The sequence below is a fragment of the Pseudophryne corroboree genome, chromosome 3 (assembly GCF_028390025.1).
Source record: "Pseudophryne corroboree isolate aPseCor3 chromosome 3, aPseCor3.hap2, whole genome shotgun sequence".
Lineage (NCBI taxonomy): Eukaryota > Metazoa > Chordata > Amphibia > Anura > Myobatrachidae > Pseudophryne > Pseudophryne corroboree.
Window position 1 is genome coordinate 508,650,366 of NC_086446.1, and position 26,502 is coordinate 508,676,867.

Here is a 26,502-nt window from a genome sequence, read left to right on the forward strand (position 1 = left end):
CCAGTCTCCTGCGGAGCCCGTCTATTCCCCATGGTCCTTATGGACTTCCCAGCATCCACTAGGACGTCAGAGAAATATAAAACATATTTTGATTTGTTTAACACTTTTTTGTTTACAACGTAATTCCATATGTGTTCTTTCATAGTTTTGATGTCTTCAGTATTAATCTACAATGTAGAGAATAATTAAAATAAATAAAAACCATTGAATGAGACGGTGTGTCCAAACTTTTGACAGGTACTGTATATGTCCAGAAATCGGCACTCTCCTGACGTTTAACTCCTGACAAATATTTCTGATGTGAAATTGAAACGTTGAGATACTCCATGAGTCTAAGGGGCCCTACTCACTGGCCGACCCGCCGCCGAGCTGCCCGACGGCGGATACGGCCGACCCGGCGGCGGGGGGGCAGTGAAGTTTCTTCACTCCCCCCGTCACGCGGCTGCATTGAAGTGCAGGCAAATATGGACGAGGTCGTCCATATTGGCCTGCATGTACAGCCGACGGGAGACCAGCGATGAACGAGCGCGGGGACGCGCATCGTTCATCGCTGGAGTCTCCACACTGAAAGATATGAACGAGTTCTCGTTCATTTATGAACGAGATCGCTCATATCTTTCAAAAAATCGCCCAGTGTGTAGGGCCTATTAGTTGTTTCTTTACATATGCTGTGAGTGCAGCATCTCTCTCTCTATATCTCTCTTATATATATATATATATATATATATATATATATATATATATATATATATCCTGCTGCGGATTGGAGGAGCTCAATAATTAATACTCCTATTCAAGATATAATTTTTCTTTAAATTGATATCACATAGTCCGTACGCACAAATTCACTAAGTACTAGGCAATGTGTGGCACTGTGAGTATTACAATGCACATACATTTTCCTAACTACAAACAGAAATCATTGGCCAATGTTTATTAAAATACACAACAAAAATATCACTATGCATTTATTACAGTCATGATAAATCTCGTAGTGAATGATAAAACTACATGTGAATGATAAACACTGCTGCAGCCAATCAGCTACTAACTAATATATTTCAAACACAAGACAGTTAGGAGCAGATTGCCTGGAGCACAATTTATCATACGCAGTGAGTTTTATCAATCACAACAAGTTTTATCACTCGTTGATAAATAAGCCCTTGATTTGTTGCAGTTTATATGTTGCGTGTCTAGTTGCCCTATAGTAAATACAGCTCTATATACATTGTAAATAGTATTCTGTATCTGCATACTTGAACTAATGTATTGAATGAAGTAAGAACTTATAAAACGTAGTTTATAAAATAAAAACATTGTAGTACCTAAAATAACCATTAGGTGTCAACCACTAAACAGAGAGAATGCAAATGTCACTGCTGAATTCAACAACAAACCTCAATAAGATGGTTATGGGTCATTGGGTAGACACAACTTAGGTTGACAGTCATTAGGTTGACCATGGAAGGTCGACAGGGACAATAGGTCGACATGGTCATTAGGTCGACAGGTCAAAAGGTTGACGTGTTTTTTTGGTGTTGTTTTCTTCGTAAAGTGACCGAAACCCCAATTAGTGCACCATGTCCCCTCGCATGCTTCCGGCATGTTACCATTCCAATCGTTGTCCACGTGGATCATTAAATATGAAAAAAAATCCATAAAATTTAGAAAAATGTGAAAAACTCATGTCGACCTTTTGACCAGTCGACCTAGTACATGTCGGCCTAATGACCATGTCATCCTATTGTCCATGTCAACCTAATGCATGTCAACCTAATGCATGTCGGCATTCAGTGGTCGATCTAATGACTGTCGACCTAACAACCGTATCCCAATAAGATCAACTGAATGATCATTAAATTAATATAACAACATGAAACATTTGTTAGTCTCTAAGGGGGTATTCATCAAAGCATGACAAGTGATAAAGTGGAAAGAGATAAAGCACTAACCAATCAGCTCCTAAGTGTCATTTTTCAAGCCAGACTGTAAAATGAGAGTTAGAAGCCAACTGGTTAGTGCTTTATCTCTCTCCATGCTTTCATAAATACTGCCTAAATCTGACAATAACCAATACTTTGGCACACTGGATCTACAGATATATTTCAGGAGAGCCAGCAGTACCTGGGATGTAGGCGCTACATAGAGAATTCACTTACCTGCTTACAGCTGGGTGCTGGAGAGGCCGTGCATCCTTGGCTGACAAATAGCAGCTACTCGCCGGTGCCCCCACAACTCGAATATGGAAGAAAACTCCTCCACTCTGCAGAGAGAAAACAGAGGCAAAACATTCCTATGAAATGATAAAATTCTATTTCCCACGTCCTCTTATCATAACATGAGCTTTCCTCCCCTTCTACTCATTCTGGCAGCATCCACCTGACCATATCACTATAATCCCTGTGTGATGCAGAGCTAGCCTCAGTCTTATATAACAGAAATCTGGAACACCTGTGTGACGTAACCTAATACACTCAGTGCTTCCTGTCAACTATCAAATGCAACACAACAGCCATATGCAAAAGTCAGATAAAGCATGTTCATGTATCGATAAATATCTCCTCACCAAAACACACGCACATATGTCAGAGATTTGTCATAAAACAGGACATACATTCAAGGTACTTAAATACATAATAATAGGTGGTTATTTGGTTATACATGTTTTATGATGAATAACCAAATGTAATATTATTTAGAGAAGAATGTAATGCAACCAGCTGGCTATGTGAAGTGTTATAATTATCCTCCATCAGCTCTCGAAACACAGTTCTTTTTCATATGAATCACAATCAGATGGCCTTAATAAACTAATCAAGTAATAAATATCTTCACACAAGTGTTTTATTCACTCCTATAGCGCAGTAATGTAATGACAGACAGCAGAAATCCTCTCAGAGTGGAAAATACTCGCTAAGCATCTATATTTCTCTGACGTCCTAGTGGATGCTGGGGACTCCGTCAGGACCATGGGGAATAGCGGCTCCGCAGGAGACAGGGCACAAAAGTAAAAGCTTTAGGATCAGGTGGTGTGCACTGGCTCCTCCCCCTATGACCCTTCTCCAAGCCTCAGTTAGATTTTTGTGCCCGGCCGAGAAGGGTGCAATCTAGGTGGCTCTCCTAAAGAGCTGCTTAGAGTAAAAGTTTTGTTAGGTTTTTTATTTTCAGTGAGTCCTGCTGGCAACAGGCTCACTGCATCGAGGGACTTAGGGGAGAGAAGTGAACTCACCTGCGTGCAGGATGGATTGGCTTCTTAGGCTACTGGACACCATTAGCTCCAGAGGGAGTCGGAACACAGGTCTCACCCTGGGGTTCGTCCCGGAGCCGCGCCGCCGACCCCCTTGCAGATGCCGAAAAGTGAAGAGGTCCAGAAACCGGCGGCAGAAGACTTTTCAGTCTTCATAAGGTAGCGCACAGCACTGCTGCTGTGCGCCATTGTTGTCAGCACACTTCATAGCAGCGGTCACTGAGGGTGCAGGGCGCTGGGGGGGGGCGCCCTGGGCAGCAATGATAGTACCTTATTCTGGCTAAAAATACATCACATATAGCCCCTGGGGGCTATATGGATGTATTTAACCCCTGCCAGGTCTCAGAAAAACAAGAGAAGAAGCCCGCCGAAAAGGGGGCGGGGCCTATTCTCCTCAGCACACAGCGCCATTTTCCCTCACAGAAATGCTGGTGGGAAGGCTCCCAGGCTCTCCCCTGCACTGCACTACAGAAACAGGCTTAAAACAGAGAGGGGGGGCACTTATTTGGCGATATGACTATATATATTAAAATGCTATAAGGGAAAAACACTTATATAAAGGTTGTCCCTGTATAATTATAGCGTTTTTGGTGTGTGCTGGCAAACTCTCCCTCTGTCTCCCCAAAGGGCTAGTGGGGTCCTGTCCTCTATCAGAGCATTCCCTGTGTGTGTGCTGTGTGTCGGTACGTGTGTGTCGACATGTATGAGGACGATGTTGGTGAGGAGGCGGAGCAATTGCCTGTAATGGTGATGTCACTCTCTAGGGAGTCGACACCGGAATGGATGGCTTATTTAAGGAATTACGTGATAATGTCAACACGCTGCAAGGTCGGTTGACGACATGAGACGGCCGGCAAACCAATTAGTACCTGTCCAGGTGTCTCAAACACCGTCAGGGGCGTTAAAACGTCCTTTTACCTCAGTCGGTCGACACAGACACAGACACGGACACTGACTCCAGTGTCGACGGTGAAGAAACAAACGTATTTTCCTTTAGGGCCACACGTTACTTGTTAAGGGCAATGAAGGAGGTGTTACATATTTCTGATACTACAAGTACCACAAAAAAGGGTATTATGTGGAGTGTGAAAAAACTACCTGTAGTTTTTCCTGAATCAGATAAATTAAATGAAGTGTGTGATGATGCGTGGGTTTCCCCCGATAGAAAATTATTGGCGGTATACCCTTTCCCGCCAGAAGTTAGGGCGCGTTGGGAAACACCTCTTAGGGTGGATAAGGCGCTCACACGCTTATCAAAACAAGTGGCGGTACCGTCTCCAGATAGGGCCGCCCTCAAGGAGCCAGCTGATAGGAGGCTGGAAAATATCCTAAAAAGTATACACACATACTGGTGTTATACTGCGACCAGCGATCGCCTCAGCCTGGATGTGCAGCGCTGGGGTGGCTTGGTCGGATTCCCTGACTGAAAATATTGATACCCTTGACAGGGACAGTATTTTATTGACTATAGAGCATTTAAAGGATGCATTTCTATATATGCGAGATGCACAGAGGGATATTTGCACTCTGGCATCAAGAGTAAGTGCGATGTCCATATCTGCCAGAAGTTGTTTATGGACACGACAGTGGTCAGGTGATGCAGATTCCAAACGGCACATGGAAGTATTGCCGTATAAAGGAGAAAAAGACAACGTCTTTTCAGCCTCAGTCCTTTCGTCCCCATAAGGGCAAGCGGGCAAAAGGCCAGTCATATCTGCCATGGGATAGAGGAAAGGGAAGAAGACTGCAGCAGGCAGCCCATTCCCAGAAACAGAAGCCCTCCACCGCTTCTGCCAAGTCCTCAGCATGACGCTGGGGCCGTACAAGCGGACTCAGGTGCGGTGGGGGGGGTCGTCTCAAGAGTTTCAGCACGCAGTGGGCTCACTCGCAAGTGGACCCCTGGATCCTACAAGTAGTATCCCAGGGGTACAGATTGGAAATTCGAGACGTCTCCCCCTCGCAGGTTCCTGAAGTCTGCTTTACCAACGTCTCCCTCCGACAGGGAGGCAGTAGTGAAAACAATTCACAAGCTGTATTCCCAGCAGGTGATAATCAAAGTACCCCTCCTACAACAAGGAAAGGGGTATTATTCCACACTATATTGTGGTACTGAAGCCAGACGGCTCGGTGAGACCTATTCTAAATCTGAAATAGTTGAACACTTACATACAAAGGTTCAAATCAAGATGGAGTCACTCAGAGCAGTGATAGCGAACCAGGAAGAAGGGGACTATATGGTGTCCCGGGACATCAGGGATGCTTACCTCCATGTCCCAATTTGCCCTTCTCACCAAGGGTACCTCAGGTTCGTGGTACAGAACTGTCACTATCAGTTTCAGACGCTGCCGGTTGGATTGTCCACGGCACCCCGGGTCCTTACCAAGGTAATGGCCGAAATGATGATTCTTCTTCAAAGAAAATGGACGATCTCCTGATAGGGGCAAGGTCCAGAGAACAGTTGGAGGTCGGAGTAGCACTATCTCAAGTAGTTCTACGACAGCACGGGTGGATTCTAAATATTCCAAAACCGCAGCTGTTTCCGACGACACGTCTGCTGTTCCTAGGGATGATTCTGGACACAGTCCAGAAAAAGGTGTTTCTCCCGGAGAAGAAAGCCAGGGAGTTATCCGAGCTAGTCAGGAACCTCCTAAAACCAGGAAAAGTGTCAGTGCATCATTGCACAAGGGTCCTGGGAAAAATGGTGGCTTCTTACGAAGCGATTCCATTCGGTAGATTTCACGCAAGAACTTTTCAGTGGGATCTGCTGGAAAAATGGTCCGGATCGCATCTTCAGATGCATCAGCGGATAACCCTGTCTCCAAGGACAAGGGTGTTTCTTCTGCGGTGGCTGCAGAGTGCTCATCTACTAAAGGGCCGCATACTCGGCATTCAGGACTGGGTCCTGGTGACCACGGATGCCAGCCTGAGAGGCTGGGGAGCAGTCACACAGGGAAAAAATTTCCAGGGAGTGTGATCAAGTCTGGAGACTTCTCTCCACATAAATATACTGGAGCTAAGGGCAATTTACAATGTTCTAAGCTTAGCAAGACCTCTGCTTCAAGGTCAGCCGGTATTGATCCAGTGGGACAACATCACGGCAGTCGCCCACGTAAACAGACAGGGCGGCACAAGAAGCAGGAGGGCAATGGCAGAAACTGCAAGGATTCTTCGCTGGGCGAAAAATCATGTGATAGCACTGTCAGCAGTGTTCATTCCGGGAGTGGACAACTGGGAAGCAGACTTCCTCAGCAGGCACGACCTCCACCCGGGAGAGTGGGGACTTCATCGGGAAGTATTCCACATGATTGTGAACCGTTGGGAAAGACCAAAGGTGGACATGATGGCGTCCCGCCTGAACAAAAAACTGGACAGGTATTGCGCTAGGTCAAGAGACCCTCAAGCAATATCTGTGGACGTTCTGGTAACACCGTGGGTGTACCAGTCGGTGTATGTGTTCCCTCCTCTGCTTCTCATAACCAAGGTACTGAGAATTATAAGACGTAGAGGAGTAAGAACTATACTCGTGGCTCCGGATTGGCCAAGAAGGACGTGGCACCCGGAACTTCAAGAAATGCTCACAGAGGACTCATGGCCTCTGCCGCTAAGAAGGGACTTGCTTCAGCAAGTACCAGGTCTGTTCCAAGACTTACCGCGGCTGCGTTTGACGGCATGGCGGTGGAACGCCAGATCCTAAGGGAAAAAGGCATTCCGGAAGAGGTCATTCCTACCCTGGTCAAAGCCAGGAAGGAGGTGACCGCAAAACATTATCACCACATGTGGCGAAAATATGTTGCGTGGTGTGAGGCCAGGAAGGCCCCACGAAGAAATTTCAACTCGGTCGATTCCTGCATTTCCTGCAAACAGGAGTGTCTATGGGCCTCAAATTGGGGTCCATTAAGGTTCAAATTTCGGCCCTGTAAAATTTTCTTCCAGAAAGAATTGGCTTCAGTTCCTGAAGTCCAGAAGTTTGTCAAGGGAGTATTGCATATACAACCCCCTTTTTGTGCCTCCAGTGGCACTGTGGGATCTCAACGTAGTTCTGGGATTCCTCAAATCACATTTTAAACCGCTCAAATCTGTGGATTTGAAATATCTCACATGGAAAGTGACCATGCTGTTGGCCCTGGCCTCGGCCAGGCGAGTGTCAGAATTGGCGGCTTTGTCTCACAAAAGCCATATCTGATTGTCCATTCGGACAGGGCAGAACTGCGGACTCGTCCCCAGTTTCTTCCTAAGGTGGTGTCAGCGTTTCACCTGAACCAGCTTATTGTGGTACCTGCGGCTACTAGGGACTTGGAGGACTCCAAGTTGCTAGATGTTGTCAGGGCCCTGAAAATATAGGTTTCCAGGACGGCTGGAGTCAGGAAAACTGACTCGCTGTTATCCTGTATGCACCCAACAAACTGGGTGCTCTTGCTTTTAAGCAGACGATTGCTCGTTGGATTTGTAGCACATTTCAACTTGCACATTCTGTGGCAGGCCTGCCACAGCCTAAATCTGTCAAGGCCCATTCCACAAGGAAGGTGGGCTCATCCTGGGCGGCTGCCCGAGGGGTCTCGGCATTACAACTCTGCCGAGCAGCTACGTGGTCGGGGGAGAACACGTTTGTAAAATTCTACAAATTTGATACCCTGGCTAAAGAGGACCTGGAGTTCTCTCATTCGGTGCTGCAGAGTCATCCGCACTCTCCCGCCCGTTTGGGAGCTTTGGTATAATCCCCATGGTCCTGACGGAGTCCCCAGCATCCACTAGGACGTCAGAGAAAATAAGATTTTACTTACCGATAAATCTATTTCTCGTAGTCCGTAGTGGATGCTGGGCGCCCATCCCAAGTGCGGATTGTCTGCAATACTTGTACATAGTTATTGTTACAAAAATCGGGTTATTATTGTTGTGGGCCATCTTTTCAGAGGCTCCGCTGTTATCATGCTGTTAACTGGGTTCAGATCACAGGTTGTACAGTGTGATTGGTGTGGCTGGTAGGAGTCTTACCCGGGATTCAAAATCCTTCCTTATTGTGTACGCTCGTCCGGGCACAGTATCCTAACTGAGGCTTGGAGGAGGGTCATAGGGGGAGGAGCCAGTGCACACCACCTGATCCTAAAGCTTTTACTTTTGTGCCCTGTCTCCTGCGGAGCCGCTATTCCCCATGGTCCTGACGGAGTCCCCAGCATCCACTACGGACTACGAGAAATAGATTTATTGGTAAGTAAAATCTTATTTTAAACCAGTCCTTGCAGGTACTGCCCCCCCCCCCCCCCCCCAACACACACACACACACACACACACACACACACACACACACACACACACACCTTCTCAAAAGCAGATATACTACACACTATATCATGCTGCAGCAGAGTACTTTAAACTATCTTATCTCCAGCTGTTAATATGTAAAATGACTGAAGGCACAGAAGGTTTCCAATCTCTATGTCTGGAACATCAAATACAAATGAAGGTGAGGTCAGATTTGGATCTTTATTTATGACTATCATGTTAGCAGCAGTTCCATGCACACTCCTTCCTATGGGGCATGACCCATTTGCCAAATCTGGCACTGATGCCAAGAAACGTAACTGACAAATTAAATATGTATTGTATGTATGATTAAAACATGTCATAAAATCTGTGTTGCAATCATATTTTAAATGTCTGAACTAAGTTGATTAATATACACACACACACAGTATATATAAAATGGTATGGTATAATGACAGAAAACTCTGCAACATGATTGGACACATCAGATCACGGTAAAGATACCTTGTTTGGCCTACGGGTGAGAACCCTACTGTAAGTTCTTAATTAAGAGGGTGTGTTTCCTGGTGTACCACTCACGAATATTGAAGGATTTAAGAACAGTATACTGCAAGTGAACAGCGCCTACACACAGTTTTATTTTATTTTTTGCAAAAATATCATATATGTTCCCTCACCATCCTCCCTTGGGGAGCAGCTACTGCTATTGGCCACTAAATTGCTAAAAAGCTATTGACATGACTAGTTTAGTTAATGATAAATATAGACTTGGCTCTATTCATTCCTCAATATTCAATCTTGTTAGTGACTTATTTTAACATTATTATTTGTAATTCATTATAGTTGCTATTTTAGAGCATGAAACACTAAGGAGCAACAGGTAGCTTGTATGACTAAGAGAACTCCACACTAGTAATAATAACACCAGAATCATGGTGTTGTATAGAGAAAGGTCAGTAGGAATATTTGATGTGCAAAAATATCAAACGGGGCAACCAATAGTATGGTCTGTAGCAGACATTATCAATCCCAAAATATCTCACAGAAAAAGCGTACTCATGTTAAATTAGTTCATGTAACAATGCCATAGAGATAGCATAGAAAGTAGTATATCCTAAAGTATTCACTTAAAAATATAGATTGATTTCCCAAAAAGTACTCACAGTAGGATGTGCATTGTTCCTCAGCAAATATTGAATCTTTCCCATGATGCTTTGCTCCAGTTGATCCCAAGACATTGTCCTATCTTCCCTCAACACCATTGGGGGACCAAACCTGCACAGTTCAAAATGTCAGCTTCACACTTAGTTTGTCGATATTATAAATATTACAATGTCCAGTGCTTACAGAACAGTATGCAGTGTTTTAGGGAAAGTCAGTTTACCTAATGGCCTGCTGACCTACACCGTCCACATTGCAGAAAAGCAGCAGCAGTTTAGAGCTGTTAGCCAGGAACTCTGAAGACACAGAACCTCCTCCAGGTAACCTTGGTGCGTCTGGATCAAGGCAGCGTGGGGAAGAAGGAAGGCTGTGAGGATACCCTATGTGACAAAAAAAAGATACTCTCTGCATTTTAAAAAGCCTTGTGCTAAGATATTCAGTCCAATCACAAGCCAGAAAACAGTCCCACATTTCTCTAGAAAGCCTTGGTTTATGACTCGATTTCTTACATTTAACGCAACACTTTCTACAAACATTATGCTCTGAATTGTTCATATGCCACCACACAACAGGCAAAAGCAACATACGCAAACAACAGGTCAAGAGGAAAAGCTGTGCTCTATATTTGTTTGGCTTAGTCATAAATAAATCTGATTTATTAGAGTCACACAGGAGGGATTTGCAGAGTAGAAAACTACAGAAATTCAGGAATTAGGGGTCAAGCAGAAAGTTAGAAACCAGCTACCAGGAAACCTGCACTGCCATAGAAACACGCAGATATCCAGCAGCTGGGTAATTGCTTGTGTGACAAGTGCAGGAGAAATAGCACAGACTTCTCTGAAACTCTATAAATTATCTGTTTTGCTATTAGCCCAAAACGCTGCTCGCATCTTTTCAATAGCTGTCACAGCAGACACTCTGCTATGTATAACCAAGCAAAACCCATCCATTTCAATAGAACATATACTTTAACTTTAAAAACATTATATGCATGCAAATTGGTTCCTTCAAAGCAATCAATAAATGCTGCAAGGTTCCATCTCGTCACTACCTACCCTACATCTAAACACGGGAGGGGATGAAAGCACAGGCTGCTCCAAACTGCCCTTTTAATTGATATACTGAACAGCAGAGAAAATATGTATGTTTATCAGAATTAAATGACTAACATGTGTGACCTGTTACGGGCTGATAAACTCTAATACCCCTGTCAGACTGACAAGAGCCGGGTCGCACCCGGGAATGCGTACACGGGTGCTTCCCAGGTGCGACCCGGCTTGAGACCCCTTCAGACTTGCGGCCCGACCCGGCATATTGCCGGGTTGGTGACGTCATCGCTGACGCTACCGGAAGCTGTGCTTGGAGATAATCATTTCCAAGCACTGCCTCCTCCTGTGCAGAGAACGGGTGCCGGGTCGCCATGACCCCACATACCCGTTCACACTGCAAAGCATCCCGGGACAATCCCGGATTCAACCCTGGTCGAGACCTGGGATGTAATACCGGGACGCTCGTCCCGGGATATTGATCCTGTACTCTTTCACACTGAGCAAATTCCCGAGTTGATGCGCGTTCATGTGCAATAACCTGGGAATTTTTTGTCAGTCTGAAAGGGGTATTCTTTACTAGCCACAAGCAGTCTGAGCTGTGGGCACTTTTCATCCTTGTGCAACCAGACGCACTACTGCAATATACCCATCTCCCCAACAAGATTCCATCCTCTGTTCTTTCTCCCAGTCACTTGCTCTAGAGGAACGTACAGTGTGATGTACAGTGAGTCTCACGCTCTTCCTCATACAGTCTCAATAAGGAGGAAAGTGGGTACAGGTGAATGAAGGTTTTGCTCAATGGGAAAATCCAATGAATGTATTATAATGACATAAACATCATAAAGTCACTCTTTCTCCATGTGACTCAGGCAGAAAAAAAAGTATGTACTATACTCAAACAGATAAAGACCCTAATGCCTCAGGAAAGCATGCTTGTGTTGTCACAGGAGTGAATAAGACTTGCATACTTAGAAACCCACCTGTTCTACAAGTGCCAGATACTTTGGGTAATGGCAGGGGAACCTGGAAGGCATAGACTGGATCTCCTTCAGCAATTGTGTTCAGGTCTTCGTCATCTGAGAAAGATCTTTGGAATCCGCTGGCATATAACTCCACCAGTATCACCTTTAGGCACAGAGTCAAGAAAAGAGTAACTAAAACAGTACAAAACCCTTATGCTATATGCATGCTTACAGTCCAGGGCCATTGATTTTTTTTATTGCTTTTCAATATAATTGGGACACAAAAAATAATAATAAAGAAATAAGAAAAAAAACAGGGTGAAAATGGTGGTGATGGTTTAAAACTAATAATCAATTAAAATAGTGAGTACATGTAATTCTAACATTGTGCTAATTCAATAACCAACATAGGCAAATGTATAGACTCTGCACTCTTACATCAGTTCTAGTAAAGGGGGTATACGTGGTTTAGTAGACAAATACACAGACATTTTATGTGTTATTGTGTTTTCTGAATGTGTAGCTTAATTCCCACTGTGTTTATCTTGGTACCTTCTGAAAACGACCACAATTAAACTCCATATGATTTCTGGAGCATAAGCTTACAGCATTCTAGAAAATAAAAAAATCATATATCTGTTTTCATTAGCGTTGGACAATACTAAATTACCTGATCTGAAGGCACCTTGCCCTCGTCAGCCACCATCTGACGTAGAGATGCAATTGTACCAAACAGGGGCACAGCAAGGCCAATGCGCAGAAACCGTTGCTTCTTGGTTTGGAAAACTAAAGTGACATTCAGGGCCCTGAAGACAAAAGTAAAGCATTTGGGTAGAGTGAAACTGGATTGATTAGACAGAGTCCGTTCATACAAATGATTCCGGTAAACCACTTGTACTAATATGTCTAATATAAGATAGCAGGAGCTGGCCACTAGTAGGAAAATACTTGTATACAACACTGTACAACTACCTATGCTTTGAAACATAATGGTGATATTTCCATTCCTTATAAAAAAAACGTTAATTGTAGCATATAAAGAAAATATATATATATTGTAACTTTACTGAATAAGTAGATACACTCAGATGGTAGAAACCACTCATTTTAAAAGCAAGAATTTTCTTTTTATATTAAACTCTCTTTTTTTGCCAACATAATGCTTTCCATGGCTAATACAGTCTAGCCCATTGCACAGAAGTCCAATAAATATATAAAGTTTCCGCAACATTGCTGCAGTATAACTAAACAGGAAAGGTTTACTATATTGTGGCACAAATATTTCAGTAAGCAAAGCAAGATGCATCTCATATCTCCTGTTTAAGGAAACTGTCAAGGGATAAAAAGGGTAAAATAATATCATCCTATATAATAAAAGGCTAACGCTGCTCCTCACCTCTATGGGGGGGGGGGGATTCAAGTGTATTGTGTGGCGGCGGCCACTAGATGGTATCCGATGGAGCAATTCAAGTGTTTCTCCGTTCAGACGCACACAGTCGCTGACGCTGACCTTACTGTTATGTTGTTCAGTCATTTTGATGGGCTGGTAACTAGTTAATAATATGTAGTGGAATGGCAGACCAGTCGGAGTAGAGGGGGGAAAATAAACTTGTGTATAAAGAAATATAGTGATGGCAAGATACTCCCAGTGATGGCAGGACACCTCGGAGTGCGTTTAAAGCTGACCTGTTACCCATGCAAATGGGAGTTGCCATCTTGTGTTATAAGTTACAGTATACCGCTTGCAGATTGCTAAAGCAGGTCGCTCCCGGGACTTGTGCACGGGTCCTCGAGACCCCTTTCAGACTGGTGGCACCAACACAGCAAATTGCCGGGTTGGTGACGAGCATGGTGGCGTGTGCGGAGGCAGCGCCTGGAGATCAGATCATCTCCAAGCACCGCCTGACCCTCTAGCGCCATCTCTCCCTATAAAGTGAACAGGTCCAGGGTTGCATCGACCCAGTCACCCGTTCACACTGCACCTGAACCGGTAATAACCCAGGAATAACCCTGCTTTATTCCCAAGTTGAAATACCTGGTCAGGCGACCCTGGAAATCAGAACATATCCCTTTCACATCGCACCTATACCCGCGTTGACCCGCCAATATACCGGGTTATTTGTGCTGTGTGAAAGGGGTATTAGTCACATTAAGGTTTATATAGGAAATACTAGGAAAAAATATGTGTTAACAATGTATAATAAAAAAAGAAGCTAAATTCAGAATTCAACTTGAATTTGCCTCTGACAGAAGCAGGGCTGATGTCATTTCAAGTTCATGTGCCAGAAATGTGATTGGTATTAAATCGTTCCATAGCTGAAACAGGGAAGGTCATTTGGATTTATGATAACTCTAATGAGTGACAGCAGGGACAGCTAAAGGATTCCTCTGTAAGAGTGGTCAACTCTCGAAGCAGACCTAAGCAGTGACAGAATTTGGGAATTATTAGTGGGTATGTGGTGTAACTGCAATTTTTATATTTTTTTTTTGGGGGGGGGGATTCCCAATAAATGTTATTAATGGCATTCAACAAGGAACAGGGCATACGTGGTCATTCCGAATTGATCGCAGCCAGCAACTTTTAGCTGCTGCTGCGATCAACAGTCCACGCCTATGGGGGAGTGTATTTTAGCTTAGCAGGGCTGCGATCGCTTGTGCAGCCCTGCTAAGCTAAAATACACTGCGTGCGAACGGGTCGGAATGACCCCCATAGTCACAGTCAGGCAAAAACGTGCAACACTTTTACGGAGAGAAGTAATTTTTATGTTGCTTTTAAGGATATTGATTTTCTCAGGGCACTTTAAAAAAAAATCAGGGTGTACATCTGTAATGTCCACCCACAAACAAACACATGACATTTACGGTGCCGAAAACTTGAACTAAATTGTGGGGTGCTAGTGTGAATCAGGTTCGGGTGATCAGAGCGGCAGACCTGCTTTACCTCTCAGACACAATGACAACACAAACATAGTAGGGTATCCAACTCCATTTTATTACCCTAACAAAATTTACAAGAGGCAGGTAAACAGGGAACTGGCGCACAATTGAAGCAGGCTGGTTATGGCTTCTAAATAATAGTCTCAAGTAACCAGCGTTAGCAATACAGGTAGCAGGTAAGCAAGTAACTGGTGCACAATTGAAGCAGGCTGGTTATGGCTTCTAAATAATAGTCTCAGGTAACCAGCGTCAGCAATACAGGTAGCAGGTAAGCAGGAACTTGTGCACGATTAAAGCAGGCTGGTTATGGCTATTAAACGACAGTCTCAGGTAACCAGCGTTATCAATACAAGTAGCAGGTAAGCAGGTAACTTGTGCACAATTAAAGCAGGCTGGTTATGGCTACTAAACAACAGTCTCAGGTAACCAGCGTCAGCAATACAGGTAGCAGGTAAGCAGGAACTTGTGCACGATTAAAGCAGGCTGGTTATGGCTATTAAACGACAGTCTCAGGTAACCAGCGTTAGCAATACAAGTAGCAGGTAAGCAGGTAACTTGTGCACAATTAAAGCAGGCTGGTTATGGCTATTAAACGACAGTCTCAGGTAACCAGCGTTATCAATACAAGTAGCAGGTAAGCAGGTAACTTGTGCACAATTAAAGCAGGCTGGTTATGGCTTCTAAATAATAGTCTCAGGTAACCAGCGTTGGCAATGCAGGTGGCAGGTAAACAGGTAACTGGCGCACAATTGAAGCAGGCTGGTTATGGCTTCTAAATAATAGTCTCAGGTAACCAGCGTCAGCAATACAGGTAGTAGGTAAGCAGGAACTTGTGCACAATTAAAGCAGGCTGGTTATGGCTATTAAACGACAGTCTCAGGTAACCAGTGTTAGCAATACAGGTAGCAGGTAAGCAGGTAACTTGTGCACAATTAAAGCAGGCTGGTTATGGCTACTAAACAACAGTCTCAGGTAACCAGCGTCAGCAATGCAGGTAGCAGGTAAGCAGGAACTTGTGCACAATTCAAGCAGGCTGGTTATGGCTTCTAAATAACAGTCTCAGGTAACCAGCGTCAGCAATGCAGGTAGCAGGTAAGCAGGAACTTGTGCACAAATAAAGCAGGCTGGTTATGGCTTCTAAATAACAGTCTCAGGTAACCAGCGTTAGCACTACAAGTAGCAGGTAAGCAGGTACTTTGTGCACAAATAAAGCAGGCTGGTTATGGCTTCTAAATAACAGTCTCAGGTAACCAGCGTTAGCACTACAAGTAGCAGGTAAGCAGGTACTTTGTGCACAATTAGAGCAGGCTGGTTATGGCTTCTAAATAACAGTCTCAGGTAACCAGCGTTAGCAATTCATTAACATTAGCTTTCACACTGCTGGGCGGAGCTTGCATAAAAAGAACTATCAGTACCAGCATTCCTTAATAGCGGACAAATGCATTAACATTAGCTTTCACACTGCTGGGCGGAGCTTGCATAAAAAAGAACTATCAGGACCAGCATTCCTTAATAGCGGACAAATGCATTAACATTAGCTTTCACACTGCTGGGCGGAGCTTGCATAAAAAAGAACTATCAGTACCAGCATTCCTTAATAGCAGATAAATGCATTAACATTAGCTTTCACACTGCTGGGCGGAGCTTGCATAAAAAGAACTATCAGTACCAGCATTCCTTAATAGCAGACAAATGCATTAACATTAGCTTTCACACTGCTGGGCGGAGCTTGCATAAAAAGAACTATCAGTACCAGCATTCCTTAATAGCAGATAAATGCATTAACATTAGCTTTCATACTGCTGGGCGGAGCTTGCATAAAAAGAACTATCAGTACCAGCATTCCTTAATAGCAGATAAATGCATTAACATTAGCTTTCATACTGCTGGGCGGAGCTTGCATAAAAAGAACTATCAGTACCAGCATTCCTTAATAGCAGATAAATGCATTAACATTAGCTTTCACACTGCTGGGCGGAGCTTGCATAAAAAGAACTATCAGTACCAGCATTCCTTAATAGCAGATAAATGCATTAACAAATATATAAGGGCAGTCTACCCCCTTTTACAACATTCCAAAACAAATATGCGGGGCACAGCACTAGTGGGGAGCCTCTTCCCCTGGAATACAATATATTGCCCCCAGATTACAGAGTCTTTGCAGCAGAAGGGGTTAAGCCGGGCACATACAAATGAGGGGAGCGCAACTCCTAATTATCTAAACTTGCGGGGGTACTGTGATGAGGGGAGCCCACCCCTTTTATTATTAATTGTCTCACCGGGGCACTCATGAAGGGCAACCTACCCACTTAGTAAATATGTACCCCAAATGCAGAGTTCATGCAGCGGAAGGGGTTAAATACCGGACACAGGGGATCTTAGGGGTGTCTACACCTTTTTTCAAATACTATGTCCCCTATTTGCAGAGTTTTTGCAGCGGAGGGCACAACAGGGGCAGAGTAGGGCAGCGGAAGGGCGATCAGGGTCTCACCACCTGCTGCGGCGCTTCTGCCACCTCCGATCCTCCGCATCTTCAGCGTGGCTGTCTGGAGTCTCCCTCCTCAGTCTCCGGTCCGGTCTTCTCCTCTTCAGCTGCCGCCGAGCCGTCTCCGGGTCTTCACTCCTCTTGTGCAGCAGACTCCGGTCCGCGCCGTCATCTCTACGCTGGGGTCTTCTCGGGTCCTCGCCGTACTCCAGCCGCCAGGGGTCCTCGCTGGGGTCTTCTTCCCGGGGTCGTCCTTCGCGGTGCCTGCGCGCTTCTCATCTGCCGCTCCTTGGAATCCAGGGGACGGATGTCATCACTGCTCTGCTGGACGGGCTGCGGTTCCTCCGGCCCAGCGCTCCAGTCTCTCAGCAGCGGCGGCTCTTCTCCGCACTCCATCCCCGCTGGCACTGACGCGGCCAGCTCTTCTCCTCAGGCAGGGTCTCCGGCATTCTTCTGGCACTGGTGCTCCGGTCGCTGGTTCTCCCCTCGGCTTCTTCTCTGCGCAGACGGTCCTCACACACTGGCAGGCGGCTCCTGGGGCTACATGGCGACACCTTCCCCAGGTAATCTTCCCATTCCTCCAGGGCTCCTCTGGCAGCGATCCTCCCAGCGCTGCATACTCCAGTCTTCAGGCTCTGGACACTACATGGCTCCACTTCCCCAGGTACATATTCCCATTCCTCCAGGTCTCTTCTGGCAGCGATCCTCCCAGCGCTGCATACTCCAGTCTTCAGGCTCTGGACACTACATGGCTCCACTTCCCCAGGTACATATTCCCATTCCTCCAGGTCTCCTCTGGCAGCGATCCTCCCAGCGCTGCATACTCCAGTCTTCAGGCTCTGGACACTACATGGCTCCACTTCCCCAGGTACATATTCCCATTCCTCCAGGGGCTCCTCTCCTGTGCTGTGAGGCTTCTTTTAAGGGTCCTGGTGCTCCTCCACCTCCCCTCTCCTCTATGATGACTGGCTCCCGGGGCCCCAGCAACAGACTACCTCCTGGTCACTCTGCCCTACAACCCAGGGGACCCAATCAGCTGGGGACATGTTTCCCAGACTTTTTATGTTGCTGGGTAAGAAGTGACAGGACCAGAGAATTGGCGGCAAAATCCCTGTCCCAAGCTGACAGGGTCACATAAAGTTCAGCCCACGATCTACTCTGGGACTTGTAGTTCCACAATGTAAACAAAAAAAAAAAAAATCACAAGGGGATCTCCATGGTGCAATAGCTTTAGGGTATTACACATCTATACTTTCATACACTAGACCAGGGGTGGGCAATTTTTTCAGCTGAGGGGCCACTTAACACTTTCCAATGAGTATGCGAGGGCCGCAATAGGCACGCGCCAAAAATATAGGGGCGTAGCTTCATGGGAAAAATAATACAGATTCATATTAGGCTGCACAGAAGTCTCCATTATTCAAATTACGCTGCACAGTAGCACCACTTAAATACATTACTACAGGTAAAGAACCTTTTACACATATTAAGCCAGGTAGAGCCCCTGTCACACATTACGCAAGGTAGAGCCCCATTTTACAAATTACTCTAGGTAGAGGCCCTATCACGCATTTCGCCAGGTAGAGCCCCCTTTTACACATTACAGCAGGTAGAGCCCCCTTTTACACATTACGGCAGGCAGAGCTCTCTTTTACACATTACGGCAGGCAGAACCCCTTAAACACATTACGGCAGGCAGAGCCCCTTTCACACATTATGGCAGGCAGAGCTCCATTTTAAACATTACGGCAGCTAGAGTACCCATTACACATTTTGCCAGGTAGAACCCCCTTTTACACATTACGGCAGGTAGAGTCCCCTTGTACACATTACGGCAGGCAGAGCCCCCTTTCACACATTACGGCATATTACAGTTACCAGCACCCCTCATCCCCCTTGGACACAATTACCAACACCCCACCCACCCCCTTCCTGAACAAAATTACCAGCCTCCCTCCCTAGATACAATTGCAATTAGAATGGGGTGAAAACAAGCTACATTTCTGGTAAAGTACAGTTAGGTGCTGTTAAATCTGTTTCCTTTAGTGGCCACAATATTGTGGGGAGAAAAGGATAGAATAGACAGGTAGCATTGCGTTTTGAGCAAGAAAAAAAGCCATTTGTTTCCCCCAGCACCCTGAATGATAACCGTAACCAGATTTAAATTCCACATAATAATAGAATTCAGAGATCTTCGTTACACATATTTTAACACTATTTCTCTATTTTAATTGCATTTCATTTTTGTATCACTTTCTCTTTAGCTTCGGCTTCCTAAATACTAATTTACTAACACTATAGTTTTTTCACTGGTATGCTACGCTGGGCTTTCTGGCTTATGCTGGTGTTTTGGGGTGCCACACCCTGCACCTAGATATAGCGCTAGGGACCCCAAATATACAGAGACGCCTTGATGCGGCTTTGGGGCTTATTCATACATTTGCGCAAATATGTGTAACGAAGATCTCTGAATTCTATTATTATGTGGAATTTAAATCTGGTTACGGTTATCATTCAGGGTGCTGGGGGAAACAAATGGCTTTTTTTCTTGCTTAGAAATACCCCTCCCTTTCGAGCACCTGAATGATATCACTAAGCTAATTGAGCATCTACCAATATATATATGTTTGTTGTGAGAAGCAGAGAGGTTCCTGCATTAGGAGGAGGTGCAGGCCCTGACATGCCCCATGGAGCATTATGGGGTTGCTCCAAGGTAGGTAGCTCTTAGCTTAGACATATTGTAGTAAGGAGCCATTATCATGTGGCTCCTTGCTGGTTAATCTTAGACCCAGATTGGGGTAATGGAGGTGTGAGGTGTGGTGCCTCTGGACTGGCTGAGCTGGATGGCCTTAGTGTGGCATACCCTTACATTCTATTAACACTTTTCACTTATTCATTTTTTAACACTATTTCTCTATTTTAATTGCATTTCATTTTTGTATCACTTTCTCTTTAGCTTCGGCTTCCTAAATACTAATTTATTAACACTATAGTTTTTTCACTGGTATGCTACGCTGGGCTTTCTGGCTTATGCTGGTGTTTTGGGGTGCCACACCCTGCACCTAGATATAGCGCTAGGGACCCCAAATATACAGAGACGCCTTGATGCGGCTTTGGGGCTTATACACACATTTGCGCAAATATGTGTAACGAAGAACTCTGAATTCTATTATTATGTGGAATTTAAATCTGGTTACGGTTATCATTCAGGGTGCTGGGGGAAACAAATGGCTTTTTTTCTTGCTTAGAAATACCCCTCCCTTTCGAGCACCTGAATGATATCACTAAGCTAATTGAGCATCTACCAATATATATGTTTGTTGTGAGAGGCAGAGAGGTTCCTGCATTAGGAGGAGGTGCAGGCCCTGACATGCCACATGGAGCATTATGGGGTTGCTCCAAGGTAGGTAGCTCTTAGCTTAGACATATTGTAGTAAGGAGCCATTATCATGTGGCTCCTTGCTGGTTAATCTTAGACCCAGATTGGGGTAATGGAGGTGTGAGGTGTGGTGCCTCTGGACTGGCTGAGCTGGATGGCCTTAGTGTGGCATACCCTTACATTCTATTAACACTTTTCACTTGTTCATTTTTTAACACTATTTCTCTATTTTAATTGCATTTCATTTTTGTATCACTTTCTCTTTAGCTTCGGCTTCCTAAATACTAATTTATTAACACTATAGTTTTTTCACTGGTATGCTACGCTGGGCTTTCTGGCTTATGCTGGTGTTTTGGGGTGCCATACCCTGCACCTAGATATAGCGCTATGGACCCCAAATATACAGAGACGCCTTGATGCAGCTTTGGGGCTTATTCACACATTTGCGCAAATATGTGTAACGAAGATCTCTGAATTCTATTATTATGTGGAATTTAAATCTGGTTACGGTTATCATTCAGGGTGCTGGGGGAAACAAATGGCTTTTTTTCTTGCTTAAAATACCCCTCCCTTTTGAGCACCTGAATGATATCACTAAGCTAATTGAGCATCTACCAATATATATGAGCATTGCGTTTTGCTAAGAAGGCAGTGATGGATGCTTTGAACGTTTCATTAAAAACTAAAAAATGTCTATCTTATGCGCTCTTCCTGATTCAAGTGCCTGGTGACGTGTCTTTAAACTTCCTGCTGCTTGCTGCCCGCATCCATGCTCTGGCCCCACCCCCAACACCGCCTGATGTAATGCCGCATCACGTGACGTGAACACAAGACCGCTACTAGGATATCCTCAGCGGCTCCGACGGCTTGCAGGTACTACAGCACAATGACAAGCAGCTCAGCCGGGCAGGATCGGTTCACGGGCCGCATCCAGCCCACAGGTCGTATTTTGCCCACCCCTACACTAGACTGTACAAAAGGAGTGTGGGTTAAGATCGACAGTGTCTAGATAGACAGTCACTAGGTTGACACCAGATATTTGATAATCAGAAGGTTGACAGTTCAATGGTCGATGTGGACTCAAGTCGACAGGGTCAAAAGGTCAACATGCAAATGGTCAATATGTTTTTTTTGTGTTACTTTAACACTAATCCTAACCCTACCTAATGTGCCTAACCCTATCCATCCCCTTCAATAGCCTCACTTTAACCCTACCCCAAGTGCCTAACCTTAAAAAGCATGAAATATGTGTCAACTTATTTTTGTGTTCACCATTTCAATGATTTACATCTTGACCCTGTCGACTATCTGGTGTTGACCTACTGACTGCCTATCTTCCATCTGGATACCGTACAAAGGCCCTCATTCAGTTTGAATCTCTGATTACGAAAAATCACAAATGAGCAATTTTCAGCAATCTGAGCATGCGCTGTGCGAACATTCACACATACCCTCCAACTGTACCCATTTACCCGTGGCCACGTCCACTTTCCTAATTTGTACCGGTTTTTGTGTGTAAAATGTTGGAGGGTATGTTCACAGTGTGATCACAACCCTGAAGGATGTGATCACACTATGATTGACAGTGGCAGCCGTTGGTGGGGAGTCGACGCGGCGTTGCGGGTGTGTGGTCCAGACAACCCAGGCGTGTACAGACCAATTTTGGGGCGTTCATGCGGCTGATGCGACCCGAAAGATGGAGGCAATGCTCCAGCATAGGCAACCATGCTGCATATGCGGGGGAATGTCATACCTAATTTCTCGTTCTGCGATGGGTGGGACTTTCATGCTGGGCGGCCCCCAACATCCGATCGTACTCTGTAGCAGATTCTGCTTTTTAGCTAAATCTGTAACTGTAACTGAATAGGGTCCAAAAGCTCCTGCTAATTCTACTGAGGAAAATAGGTAATTTAGTGGTGAGGGCACTGACATAAGACATGGAACAACTCTTCTAGAGACCCTGGTGTGGATTCCATTTCTTCCAAAAAACAAAATCTAGAGTGTGTGCCCATTCAGTAAGGAAAGTTACATATACATCAACCCGTACAACTGTAGGTGTAAAGTGAAAAAGAATGGATAATAATAATACAGAAGTATAGTAATTAGTAGCCTACAATTCACTGTAAAATGCTTAATAACATACAAACTCAGTTAACACCTTCATCTCTTATCTAGACAGTGAGACGTGAGTGGGAGTCAGTTACATGTTGTGGTATTATGGGCATCAGCACACTGTAATTAACAGATCCGTCCTCTCTCTCGCTCTCTGTCCTGTATAATTTTCTTTTGTTGTTCTAATTACAGGCCACCTACCCATTTGGCGTGAATTCTCAGCACGCAGTCTTATTTTATTAAATTTTCTATTCACTACTTTACACTTTTGGCTAATTAAAGCTTGATTAGTAAACTGTATGTTTTACTAAAAGCATTAGTATCTCTGATAGCATAAATTTTAACCCATGTGAGTCAATTTTCCTTTTGTATTACATGGCATTATGTACTCACTACTGCAAATTATATGGTTATTACAAGCCAAGTGCATTGTGCACATGCACAAGAAAATAAGATTTTACTTACCGATAAATCTATTTCTCGTAGTCCGTAGTGGATGCTGGGGACTCCGTCAGGACCATGGGGATTAGCGGCTCCGCAGGAGACAGGGCACAAAAATAAAGCTTTAGGATCAGGTGGTGTGCACTGGCTCCTCCCCCTATGACCCTCCTCCAAGCCTCAGTTAGGATACTGTGCCCGGACGAGCGTACACAATAAGGAAGGATTTTGAATCCCGGGTAAGACTCATACCAGCCACACCAATCACACCGTACAACTTGTGATCTGAACCCAGTTAACAGTATGACAACGTAGGAGCCTCTGAACAGACGGCTCACAACAATAAAAACCCGATTTCTTTGTAACAATAACTATGTACAAGTATTGCAGACAATCCGCACTTGGGATGGGCGCCCAGCATCCACTACGGACTACGAGAAATAGATTTATCGGTAAGTAAAATCTTATTTTCTCCAACGTCCTAGTGGATGCTGGGGACTCCGTCAGGACCATGGGGATTATTCCAAAGCTCCCAAACGGGCGGGAGAGTGCGGATGACTCTGCAGCACCGAATGAGAGAACTCCAGGTCCTCTTTAGCCAGGGTATCAAATTTGTAGAATTTTACAAACGTGTTCTCCCCCGACCACGTAGCTGCTCGGCAGAGTTGTAATGCCGAGACCCCTCGGGCAGCCGCCCAGGATGAGCCCACCTTCCTTGTGGAATGGGCCTTGACTTGTTGGGTGCATACAGTATAAACAGCGAGTCAGATTTTCTGACTCCAGCCGTCCTTGAAATATATATTTTCAATGCCCTGACAACGTCCAGCAACTTGGAATCCTCCAAATCGCTAGTAGCCGCAGGCACCACAATAGGCTGGTTCAGGTGAAACGCTGACACCACCTTAGGCAGAAATGAGGACGCGTCCGCAGTTCTGCCCTGTCCGAATGGAAAATCAGATATGGGCTTTTATACGATAAAGCCGCCAATTCTGACACTCTCCTGGCTGAAGCCAGGGCCAGTAGCATGGTTACTTTCCATGTAAGATATTTCAAATCCGCCGATTTGAGTGGCTCAAACCAATGGGTTTTGAGAAAATCCAAAGCTACATTAAGGTCCCACGGAGCCACTGGGGGCACAACCGGGGGCTGTATATGTAGTACTCCTTTTACAAAAGTCTGGACTTCAGGAACTGAAGCCAATTCTTTCTGGAAGAAAATCGACAGGGCCGAAATTTGAACCTTAATGGACCCCAACTTGAGGCCCATAGACAATCCTGTTTGCAGGAAATGTAGGAATCGACCCAATTGAAAATCCTCCGTGGGGGCCTTCCTGGCCTCACACCACGCAACATATTTTCTCCAAATGCGGTGATAATGTTGTGCAGTCACTTCCTTCCTGGCTTTTACCAGTGTAGGAATGACCTCTTCCGGAATGCCTTTTTCCCTTAGAATTCGGCGTTCAACCGCCATGCCGTCAAACGCAGCCGCGGTAAGTCTTGGAATAGACACGGTCCCTGCTGAAGCAGGTCCCGTCTTAGAGGTAGAGGCCACGGATCTTCCGTGAGCATCTCCTGAAGTTCCGGGTACCAAGTTCTTCTTGGCCAATCCGGAGCCACGAGTATCGTTCTTACTCCCCTTTGCCGTATAATTCTCAGTACTTTTGGTATGAGAGGCAGAGGAGGAAACACATACACTGACTGGAACACCCACGGCGTTACCAGAGCGTCCACAGCTATTGCCTGAGGGTCTCTTGACCTGGCGCAATACCTGTCCAGTTTTTTGTTGAGGCGAGACGCCATCATGTCCACCTTTGGTTTTTCCCAACGGTTCACAATCATGTGGAAGACTTCTGGATGAAGTCCCCACTCTCCCGGGTGTAGATCGTGTCTGCTGAGGAAGTCTGCTTCCCAGTTGTCCACTCCCGGAATGAACACTGCTGACAGTGCCATCACATGATCTTCCGCCCAGCGAAGAATCCTTGCAGCTTCTGCCATTGCTCTCCTGCTTCTTGTGCCGCCCTGTCTGTTTACGTGGGCGACTGCCGTGATGTTGTCCGACTGGATCAACACCGGCTGACCCTGAAGCAGGGGTTTTGCCAGGCTTAGAGCATTGTATATCGCTCTTAGCTCCAGTATATTTATGTGAAGAGACATCTCCAGGTTTGACCAAAGTCCCTGGAAGTTTCTTCCCTGTGTGACCGCTCCCCAGCCTCTCAGACTGGCATCCGTGGTCACCAGGACCCAGTCCTGTATGCCGAATCTGCGGCCCTCTAACAGATGAGCACTCTGCAACCACCACAGAAGAGACACCCTTGTCCGTGGCGACAAGGTTATCCGCTGATGCATCTGCAGATGCGATCCGGACCATTTGTCCAGCAGATCCCACTGAAAAGTTCGTGCGTGGAATCTGCCGAATGGAATCGCTTCGTAAGAAGCCACCATCTTTCCCAGGACTCTTGTGCATTGATGCACAGACACTTTCCCTGGTTTTAGGAGGTTCCTGACAAGTTCGGATAACTCCTTGGCTTTCTCCTCCGGAAGAAACACCTTTTTCTGAACCGTGTCCAGAATCATTCCCAGGAACAGCAGACGTGTCGTCGGGGTCAATTGAGATTTTGGAAAATTCAGAATCCACCCGTGCTGTTGCAGCACTATTTGGGTTAGTGCTACTACGTCCCCCAGCTGTTCCCTGGACCTTGCCCTTATCAGGAGATCGTCCAAGTAAGGGATAATTAATACGCCTCTTCTTCGCAGAAGAATCATCATTTCGGCCATTACCTTGGTAAAGACCCGAGGTGCCGTGGACAATCCAAACGGCAGCGTCTGAAACTGATAATGACAGTTTTGCACCACGAACCTGAGGTACCCTTGATGTGAAGGGCAAATTGGGACATGCAGGTAAGCATCCTTGATGTCCAGGGACACCATAAAGTCCCCTTCTTCCAGATTCGCTATCACTGCTCTGAGTGACTCCATCTTGAACTTGAATTTTTGTATGTACAGGTTCAAAGATTTCAGATTTAGAATAGGTCTTACCGAGCCGTCCGGCTTCGGTACCACAAATAGTGTGGAATAATACCCCTTTCCCTGTTGTAGGAGGGGTACCTTGACTATCACCTGCTGAGAATACAGCTTGTGAATGGCTTCCAATACCGTCGCCCTGTCTGAGGGAGACGTTGGCAGAGCAGACTTTAGGAACCGGCGAGGGGGAGACTTCTCGAATTCCAACCTGTAACCCTGAGATATTATCTGCAGGATCCAGGGGTCCACCTGTGAGTGAGCCCACTGTGCGCTGAAATTCTTGAGTCGACCCCCCACGCCCCTGAGTCCGCTTGTAAAGCCCCAACGTCATGCTGAGGGCTTTTCAGAAGCCGGGGGGGGCTTCTGCTCCTGGGAAGAAGCTGCTTGGTGCACTCTCTTACCCTTTCCTTTGCCTCGGGGCAAATATGACTGTCCTTTCGCCCGCTT

The 26,502-nt window shown here is 45.5% G+C and overlaps 1 protein-coding gene across 1 annotated transcript in view; it reads right to left on the minus strand.

Annotated features, from left to right (window-relative positions):
- USP43 (ubiquitin specific peptidase 43) overlaps positions 1 to 26,502 on the minus strand; it is a 182,606-nt gene that overhangs the window by 47,965 nt on the left and 108,139 nt on the right. Inside the window, exons 5-9 of the mRNA XM_063961040.1 lie at positions 12,355 to 12,490; positions 11,703 to 11,847; positions 9,897 to 10,053; positions 9,676 to 9,787; positions 2,163 to 2,266 (exon numbers count right to left, since the gene is read on the minus strand). Coding sequence (XP_063817110.1) covers positions 2,163 to 2,266; positions 9,676 to 9,787; positions 9,897 to 10,053; positions 11,703 to 11,847; positions 12,355 to 12,490 — 654 coding nt within the window. The remainder of the gene's footprint in view (positions 1 to 2,162; positions 2,267 to 9,675; positions 9,788 to 9,896; positions 10,054 to 11,702; positions 11,848 to 12,354; positions 12,491 to 26,502) is intronic.